This window comes from Pelmatolapia mariae, linkage group LG18 (assembly GCF_036321145.2).
Source record: "Pelmatolapia mariae isolate MD_Pm_ZW linkage group LG18, Pm_UMD_F_2, whole genome shotgun sequence".
In the NCBI taxonomy this organism is placed as follows: Eukaryota; Metazoa; Chordata; class Actinopteri; order Cichliformes; family Cichlidae; genus Pelmatolapia; species Pelmatolapia mariae.
The window spans coordinates 27,337,273-27,347,932 of NC_086243.1; the positions used below are offsets into that span (position 1 = coordinate 27,337,273).

Consider the following 10,660-nt stretch of genomic DNA (forward strand, 5'->3'; position numbering starts at 1 on the left):
TTCTGCTGACAACTAAAAGAAGATAAAGTTTTGCAATAATCGAGTTTGCTTTTGCTTGTGCCTCTCCATAAATGTTTAAATTCACTCTCTGCCAGACTGTGGCAGGTCTAGTTATGCTCAAGCTTATTTATTTAACCCTTTAAGACCTACCATAGAACCAAGTCCACCAGAGCTTATATTATATTTTTACATGCTGTAGTGCCATTTTTGGGAGCATTTCAAGTTGCTATACATCAATACAACCATTATAGCCCAAATTTTAATAATATGTATACATTAAGTGCATAGTAATTACATAAATTGCAAAAAAATTGAAAATCGTTTTTGTAACATATATTTATAGTTAGAGAAATTTAAGAGGCTTATCCCTCAAAACTGTAAATACAAAAAAGTTGCACAAAATAGTTTCCCATCACAGGAAATTTATTTTGAGTGTCTTCATAGTTTTATTTTTGAAATACACCAATTTTTTTTTATACTGCAGGAAAAACGAAAAGAAATATTATAATGCAAATTTGCAAAAAAAATAGCATATGCATCAAAATAAACTATTTCCAGCAGTGCAATTTGAGTTCTAAGCATCCCAGAAACGATACAGAAAGTCATAAAGTCAAACATAACTTTTAAAAACACCAGTATAGGCTTATAAGGCCCTGAAGGTAAAAAGCAACTACATTTCCGCAAAATGACGTCAATTCCGGTTTCGGGCAGGTAATGGCGGACACGCGATAGTTTGCGCTGACGTCTATTCCAGCGTAGGGAGTGTTACGAACAGCTGATCGGATCGGCAAAGCGTGTTTCTGGAATATTATGTTTTTGTAGCTGCAAGTGCTTTTTATGCAATTTTTACAAAGCTATGTGTGGAAGGAAACCGTGACCTAGGACAAGCTGATGGCAGAAGATGTAAGTACAACTCCTCCGGTTTCATATGCAAAAAAAATTATTGCGCTAGCTTACGTGATTGCAGTTCTACCGGGATTTAAAAATAGTTACGCAAAACGGAGCGTGCCCGCTCCGACCGGCTTTAAAGGGTTAAAGCTATTCAGTAAAAAAAAAAAAAAAAAAGTTTCTTTTATTGTTTAAGGTTTAAAAAGTCTATATTTTTACCCCCCAAGCATGTAATCGTGTCAAATAACCACAATCTTTTTTGGGAGTTGTTGTTGTTCATCCATCTCTACAGTCTTGTACATCCTATATAATATTTCTCAATGAATCAAGAAGTGCTGAAGTCCGTGCTGAAATCAGTTAACAGTGTTAAGGATGCACTGATATATTGGCTGACCATTAGCATCATTAGGCTTCGAGCTTGGATGAGAACCACTGGCCAACAATGAAAGTGGGCAGTGTTTATTTGTTGTGTAAGTGCCAAAAGCACAAGCTATATATAAACGATATTACTCAATTTCGATTCAGTTTTATGAATTTCGCGCCAAATCACAACTTCTTTTAGCAACCTGAAGAGTTGCCCCCTGGTGGTCTGCTAAAAGAAGGCAGGCTTAACATATTTCCCATTTACATTCACTTCTTGTCCTAGACGCCACATCATTTCCATACTTTAAACAGTCTATGGATATTCTGATAATAACAAAAGCAAAATCAACAGCTTTTCCAGTCAAGTTATTACTTGAAAGCAGGGAGGTGGGTTGCAACTAATTTTTTTGTTTCGTTTTTACCAGCCCAATGGTATGATGTAATGCACTTCTATTACCAGATGGTGGTGCTAAAGTACCTAGAAGAACAAAAATGAACTGATATAATGCCTTTCTACTCCATTTAGCACTTAAAGCAGGGGTCTCGAACTCCAGGCCTCGAGGGCCGGTGTCCTGCAGGTTTTAGATCTCACCCTGGGTCAACACACCTGAATCAAATGATTAGTTCATTACCAGGTCTCTGGAGAACTTCAAGACATGTTGAGGAGGTAATTAGGCATTTGAATCAGCTGTGTTGGATCAAGGACACATCTAAAACCTGCAGGACACCGGCCCTCGAGGCCTTGAGTTCGAGACCCCTGACTTAAAGCTAACAAGTCACCCAATCACACACACACATTCATAGAATGCTTTCTATCAATCTCACACACAAACACACCCACACACACTCCAATGGCTGTACTAGGGATCATTCGAAGTTCAGCAGCCCAAGGACACTTCAACATGCAGAGTGGAGGATTCAGAGATCGATCGACCTGTTCCAGTTGGTAGATGACCCACTCTACCCCGTAAGCCAAAGCTGTGAGGAAAAGCTGCTAATAATAATAAAGCACATGTGGCGCAGTGAGATTAGGGACCGATTATTTTTTGAAGTCGTCAAATATCGGAGCGCAGCACACCATGTGCTGCTGCGTACACAGCAAGTTAAAAAATAAAAATAAAATAGAATGCATGAAATGATTTTTGGTGGCTGTGGTGGGGCGTGGTCGGCGGTGCCGCTGCAGGGGAGGCGAACGCACCTGCAGGGCATCTGCCAGGTTAAAAGTGTGCTGGGTCAACTGTTGTTGTTGTTGTGTATGTTAGGCTGGCGGCTATAAAGCTGCAGCTGTGTTGTAACAGCCACGGAGTGCTAAGTGTGAATAAAGATGCTGAAAAGCATGTTTGTGGAAATGTCATCGTCGGGTCTGCCATGGTTCTCTCACAGTGGCCTTCATGTCTGCTCAAACAGGAATGTTTCATCAATTTCATAGCTTTCATTTCATTCTTGGAAAAAATAAAAATAAAACAGGGTCACTGCTTAACAGATGGGCAGCAGCCTGCTCAGCCTCCTAGTACTGAAGCCCAAGATGGTAAGTTTCAAAATAAGAGCAAAGGGGCTGTCAACTCGTCACTTGGGAGGAATAAAATAAATAAATAAACAAATAAAAACAGAAAAATTCTAAAATGAGTTGCCAAATATATTTATTCAGCGATTAATATGCATAGGCAACCTGCCCAAGTGATGTTGGAAACACCACAATATTACACACCAGAATGAAATAACATCCCGCGTGTCCGTTGTGCTGCGTTCTCGCCACAGCGTCATTAAACCCTGGCTAACCAGATCAGATTGTGTCTTGTTCCTTTCCAGATCCATTATCAATTCCACTTACAATACCCGGAGGAATGAAGTTCTTTTCTCCACTCAAGTGAAAACTAATATTAGGAGTGATCATTACACAGTGGATTAGCCAATTTTGTACAATTTTAAAGTTGTCGTGGTAAAAGGATATTTCAGTCTTAATGTTTATTTCCTACAAAAAAAAAAAAACCTAATTAAATTCTCACTGTTACAATGATCCGTTTCGGTATAAGAGATTAAAAAAGGGTGAAGTTCGTGTTCCAGTTTAACAGTGTAACATTACAGTCGCAGAGGTTTCATCATTCAGCCCATTTTATAAGATAATCTATCAGTTAAGCAAAAATAATGAGCAGTTACAGGAAACTAACCTTGACCACAGTCTAAATATTGTCTTCAGTGAGACAACAACTCATCCAAAGCTGCATGTGACAACTCCATATATAATAATTTCTTCCGCTCTATGAGCTATATCGCTGCTCCCAAGAGACTGGATGATGATTATAACCATTAACTGCGATAATAAACATTTTTTTAAATGCAAATCTGAGGCTGTAAAATAACAATTAATACTGCTTACTTGCAATTACTGTTCCTGATTGCCATCCCACGCCTGCTGTCAAATTAAAACAGGAATGAACAAAATTGCACATCAAAATCTTACTAATTCATGAGTCTAATTAAGGATAATAAACATCCTGCAAATTACACATATTTACTTAAAACAAATAACCGCTGTCTGACATTATCCTCTGCATATCTTTTGGATTTGAGCCAACCCCTGATGTATGTAATAAAGCACGTTTGCACTCTCGGATCGACATCAGTGTAAATGTTTTGCATGTTTCATGAGGTGGTGGAAAACAGGATATCCTCACACCTCTGACATATTTCTGCATATCTGCATATGTCGCCTCCATCTGTAAATTCCTCATTATGCCCATTGGTACATCTGGACACACTTCATATTTCTTCTTCCATGCGCACACAGATTTGCATGGCTAGTGAAGCACACTTGTGGAGCCCCATCAACCTGTCAATCTGGCAGCGATAACTGTACAAATTACACACCGTGTTACCATCAGCACGACTGTCAAATTGACCCAATCATTGGGATCTTCTTCCATGGTCAAACCCGTGAGTTAAACTTGGTAATTAAAGTTGCAGCTGAGCAGCTGTTTACTGCACACCTCACCAATCTTTAGCTAGTGGTAGCAAATGAAGAACTTCACTATATTATTGCCAAATTATTTGCGATACATGTGTAATTACAGCATTAGAATAATTAGACCGGCTTCTAAACAATGTCAAGCTTCGTTTAGAGCTATTAGTATTGTTTGCTGAGCATTTCACAATGTTTGATTGTGTACCTCAACTCTATTTTCCCATCAGCATTCACTCCAAACAAGGCTGGAAACTAGAGCTCAACTATTATGGGTCATTTGAGGCCTCTGATGATTGCTGGAAGTAAAAATGATTGAGATTCATCAGCCATACTCTTCGTGTTTATACATTTTAGAGATGTTCCCGGCAACTAATTTACCAATTGTTTATTTTTTTTTAAAGTAATCAACTAGAATCTTACAGCCAAGTGTGTGTATTTAAGAGCCATTTGTAGTCAGACTGTTCAATAATCATGCTGTGTTTTAATTGTCTTTGACAGGTGTGGCTATATAACAGCACACAAACACACAATATCAGATTAGCTAGCAGAGTTTGGTTAATATTAGAGGTGCCACATGTATGTACTAAATAAGAGAGTGAAAAGGCAATCTGTGTGGGCTTGTGGGGGAGGGTATCATAAGATTTTAAAACCAACAGCTAACTGCTATTGTGCACGATTAAAATAAAAATAATTACTGCGGATGACTAGCTAGGGCAGCAACTGTTAAATGGCTAGTTGTGCATATCCATAATACACACACATACATGTCGAAGGTTAATTGATGAGGTTGCTGTTAATCAACATCCAGCAATGCAATTCCCAAGCCAGTTTCCAACTTGTCATTACGACACCACTAAAATCTGCTGTGATGCAAAAAAAGGTGACCAGGTGTCTTCCTTAATGTAGGATCCACAGCATAATTGTTGTCCCACCATCCCATATACTGGGACTACGTCCAACATTTTTGAGTTTTTCTTATTTACTAAAGTCAGCAATGAAGAGCAGGCACTTACTCTAAAGCCTACCTTTCATCCAAAGCTGTCCTCATGGGTCAAGGGCAGCTTTTGGTACTTATGCTATGCCCCACAGGGAAAATTTTGTGTCAAGCGAATATGATGCAATGGACCACAAATAAAGGGAAATGCAAAAGTAAAGAGTGGAGAAATTACTTGAAGAGGATGAAACTAGTAAAAAGCTTTTCCTATGTTTTTGCCTCTACATTACAAAAACATTGTGGTTTAAAAAAAAAATGGTATCCCAGTCTATGCAGTCCTACTGAAGTCCAGTTATGATTAGCAGAGGGAACAGCACCTGAAATAACAGTTAACACTTACACTCTAGAGAGAGAGCTGTGAACGTTTCATTTATCATGAATCCCTCTATAATCTGTCCATTTTGTTTTTAGCAACAGTATTGGTAACATGTATTATAAACAGTGGTGTTGCAATGCGCTCTGCTAAACAAACTGTACTTATGATCAACTCCAAACCTCTTTTTTTCCCCTTACATTCAGTTTAAAAGTTTGTCATACAGGATAACATGTACACCGATAGACTGATCAGGCCGTCTAGGCAATTATTATCCCAATGGGCTCCATGAGACACTGGGCATGCTGTGGAGGGCCACATGAATAAGCGGAACTCAACTCAATGTCAATTTTATTTATTTATTTATTTATTTTTTAAATTGATGCAGCCCTGCTCTACTGGAACTAAGTACTAATCAATAAATAATTTCTAATAATTTGTCTAAATTTATGAGTATTAGAGACATATATCCTATGAACACCTATTGGAATGCTAATGTGAAACTGTAAGTCTGCAAGTAAGTCTCATCATGATTCGATTTTTCTTATTCCTTGTATTTTTAAACTTAATCTCCACAGTCATTTAGCCTTTGACCTGGAAATCAATCTCACTGTGTCATCCTGGATGACTCAATTCCTAACATACAACATGCAGGACATAGAAGAAAGGAGAGGAGGCTATAACTGAAGATGTAGAGCTATATCGCTTGCCAAAGTATATTTAACTTGCAATATATTAAACAGCTGTGACACACAACTTGAATAGCAGGGGTTACTTTCTGGTATTTCTGTTATTCACCAATGTTGTATGTGAAAAATAAAACAAAGATAAGTGAAACATTTACATTCTTGTCATGGTGCAATGACTTATTTGACAGCTGAGATGACAAATTTGTAACAAAAAAATATGCATAGCGGATTTCAGCTGAGTCATGTGATACTTAGCTGAATTCCCTCTACAATAACAGTTTGAAAGTGAGGATGTCACAGGTTGTTTAAATGCTTTGTGTCTGACTTGCCCCTTCCTCCCCTCCTCGTATCGGACATCTTTCTCTGAAAGGGACCAAAGGAACCACTATACCCACTACATTGGTCGCTTTGCATGCCACCAGTGGCTTAATAACAGCCACATCCATGCTCATTATTACAGCACAGGTACCTGTTGCATTATTCACCTGAACAACAGGTGTTGTCACTCAGCCAACACCTCCACATCAGTGCTGGTATAAGAGCAGAAATTCCAGTGTTTGGGTTTTTATTGCCATTTTATCATTAAAATGGCAATGTCATACGCTGCCGTTTGCCAGACACCGGACAGCAGGTATAACGGGGCCCTAACACTTGAAGAGAGGAAGCGAGGAGAGAAATGAGTTCAAATGAGATTGCACTCTCCTGACCAAAACAATCAAATTAAGTTTAGGACAAACTAGTTTGCACCAGATGAGCCCTGGAAAAGCAACTGTGTTTTCAAACCCTGAGACTACTCAGCTGATTTCCTGCAAATCTAACTTGACGTGTGGCGATTGGGAAACAAACAAACAAAAAAAGTATGATGTAATTTATAAATGTTTAATGGTGTGTGATTGCTATGCACAGTAGGCTGAAAAGTGTTTCATTACAGTATTTTCACAAGGATTATAGGAACCATTAGTGACCTCACGGCAAACTCTGGGGATTATCCAGAGTAATGAGGATGCTGATCCTGAAAAAAAATGCTTTTACATTTTTTAATGGCTCTGAGCAAAAAAGGGGAAGATTACATCCACCTTAATTATATTGACATAAAGGGTGACAACACCAAATTTGGCGATGTGGTCACAAGACATGTTTTGTAATTGTAGCTGGGCAGTATATCGCTTTATTTTAAAGATCGCTCTTCCTGTAACCAGATAACATTATTTACATTTTGTCTGTGATATAAATATATTAGTCAGTACATTAAAAGGAAGGAACATATTGAAAGGTTACCTATATTAAATGTATATAAACATACTTCTGACAGAAACATAAACTATTTATAACACTAACAGTTTACAAACTTATACGGCTGAACAGCATTCTGGGTAATGTTAGCCAGCCAGGTAGCATAACAATCTATTAACAGCTGGGAGGAGCTCTGTTAATATATTCAAGACTGATGGAGGATGAAGGACTGTGTTTACAGTATTTCAGTTTAAAAAGTTAAAAGATGAATTTTGCTTTGATTTCTGAACCCGATTGTTTCTGTGCTGGATTTTCACTCAGGGTACGGCTCAAACAGCCTCCAGACATATCTATAATCATGTGATTCAAGGATATCATGTTACTAAAGACTAGCAGGGGTTATTCCTGGAGACATAAATAATAACTCTAAATGGAGATTCCTTCACAGTTCTTCTGTGGAAACATTAATGCTAAAGACCCATGTGCTGATTTTGTTTAGGAACAGCTGAAAAAACAAAGTGGGATTACTGCTCTCATGCCCCTCTGAAACTCTCTTTGGCCTTGCAGTAGTGGTGCATGAGTCTTTTGGGTGTCGCGTGGGCTTAAATGCTAACTGTTTACATCTCACAAGATATGGATATAGGAATGTTTGACTAGTGAAGGTCAGAACTGTCACAACTGTGTCATAACAAATGAACTGAAAAGCAGAACAGACACCCTGCTGAAGACTGGCATTATATCCCTGTGTTGTACATTTAATGTTTGTTAACAGAGCTTAAGAGCGGATTATTTACCATTTTGGTCGTGTGGTTTTATTTTAATTATGTTTTCTTTATTTTTAAGTGTTTTATACTTTATATACTCCTGGAGGAGAATGGGCCACTGTAAGCCTATATAAAGGCTCAGTTACACCAATATATTAATAATACTACAACTACTAATAATAATAATAATACTGGGATGTACTACTGAACCACTATAATCTTAAAAATACCACAAAACAAACATTTTGCTCATACCTTCCCTACATCACACATTGGTTTGCGCATTAACATACTGGAGGCTCTGGTGTAAAGGCGCTCAGTACCTAAAGAGACTGCACACACAGTAGCTCCTTGTAAGTCACAAGGTATTCACGCCCTACTCATAATACTCAAAAAGTTTACCTAATTTTACAAAATGAACCTCACATTATACTAAATAAGACGTGTTCTTTTCTATGTCCTAAATCTTTTTTATATGTGTTAAACAGTTTATAGTAACAATTCAATTACAAACATGGGCTAGACGCTGGGCTAGTAGAGGAACTGTTGTAGTTTGTGCTAAAAAAAACAAAACAAAAACAAAACATAAAACAAACAAAACAAAACAAAATACAATCCCTCATTTTCAGATCCAAAAATGGAAATAAAAGCCAACTTAATTCATATTGAAAATGTTTGATTCATACTTGGGTTCACCTTCTTCCATCTGGACAAAGGTTTATGGTTGCGAAATGTAAAACAAATATCTTTGTTCCTGCAGCCATCATTCAGATCAACAAATTGTATCATCTATTCCTTTGAGCTGACATAATGTAACCTGAAGCAGCCAACGGGCTTTACACCTGGGTCTACAGATTCCTCTGGAAACCAACCTACCGTAGCTTCATTGCAAACCCCACACTTCACCACGTGCTGGTGAATCTTGCCCTCCACAGAGATGAGGCTCTGACAGACCCTGCAGCTGATAACAGGGGCACTGCCACTCTCTGGTGAGGTGAGAGGGGAATAGGGCGGAGGGTCCTCCCCTAGGAGCACCGATGGCTGCGTGGGGCTGGGGAATGGAGGGAAACCTGAAGGCAAGGGGAAAGATACAACAGTAGTAAGGACTAGTGAAGGGACACAATCATAAGAGTTGTGCAGTGAGCTGGAAAAAGCCTCAATTCCCATGACAAATACCCTGTTATGATAAACAAGATAATAAGATTTGGTCTGGAGTTCAGCAGAAAGGAGCTTTAGAAGAAAAACACTCCTGGAATGCTGAGCGGGCTGAGCTTTAACAAATGAGGCTGGGTATTTGTGAAAGACATTTGTGAAAGGTATTTGTGAAAGCCATTTACTCACAGTGTGTGATGTTGCATATGACTTCTAGATGGAACTGAGCCATTTACTCACACACTGTGAGTAAATGGCTCAGTTCCATCTAGAAGTCATACTATCGCTTTACTTTTACTGCAAGCAGCCCATGTTTCTCAGTTGATGTATTCAGGCACATTTGTCCCTTTCTAGGTGAACGATCATTGGTCGTCGCTCTCCTTTGCAGCATCCCTCGGCAGCCTCCATAATGGCTTTCTCACATGCCAATCAAATCAGGTGTTTCTCGTATGCTAGCTAGCTCAGAGAAACGGCTATCTAGCTTGTGAATAAAATTGGCTCTCTTAAACTGCCAAAATATATGCACTAATTTGTGTTAAAACCGTAAATGAAATATAATTTTATAATAACGTTACCGAACTGCATGACTGAGGCTTTGCGGATGGTTTGCCGGTGCTAAGCAGCTCTAGCTGTCAAGCTAGGTTAGCCAGTGAGCACAGCGTTGATTCCCTCCTGCGCTTTCTTCCATTATTTTAAAACTATCGCTTTTATTCAAACAGTAAATGCTTTGCAGCTTTGCACCACATACTGACCAAACTGACCAATCACACTAGGGTGACCCCTTCTTGTTGTGATGGCTGAGCTAGAAGAAGAGGCTAATAAAAGCTAAGCTAACTGAGGGTGGAGGAGAGAGCACCATGGATACTCACTCGGTGGTTTGTTGGGCACACCGTACGGTCCCGCACCGGGAGACAACCCGCCGTTACCGCTGCCGAGAGCACCATCGCCCAGATCTGATAATAACGGGGACCTCTCGCCGTCCGCCATACCGAGAGCGAGGCGTGGGGATTGGGGGGGAGAAAGCGGAGAGAGATTGCAGACCGATACGGTGTTGTATTGTTGTGTCGGAAATGCAGGCGTCACATGATCACGCCACCACCACTACGACCGCTGCTGCGGTAACGATGCCCGGGGGTGTGGCACTGCTCACCGGGGGGTGCTACGAGTTGCTAATGTAGGAAAGTTACATTGGAATTATTTGTGAATTATTTACCCCCAGTATTCGATGCACCACTATAACAAAGGCAGGTAGCTAGTTTTTTTTTTCCAGTCATCAATGGAAAATTACTAAAATACTCTACT

At 39.3% G+C, this 10,660-nt stretch overlaps 1 protein-coding gene across 1 annotated transcript in view; it reads right to left on the minus strand.

Annotated features, from left to right (window-relative positions):
• The window catches only part of pip4p1a (phosphatidylinositol-4,5-bisphosphate 4-phosphatase 1a), a 29,756-nt gene extending 19,298 nt beyond the window's left edge, over positions 1-10,458 (minus strand). The window contains exons 1-2 of the mRNA XM_063462443.1: positions 10,228-10,458; positions 9,083-9,276 (exon numbers count right to left, since the gene is read on the minus strand). Coding sequence (XP_063318513.1) covers positions 9,083-9,276; positions 10,228-10,345 — 312 coding nt within the window. The 5' untranslated portion in view covers positions 10,346-10,458. The remainder of the gene's footprint in view (positions 1-9,082; positions 9,277-10,227) is intronic.
• Positions 10,459-10,660: the final 202 nt, after the last annotated feature.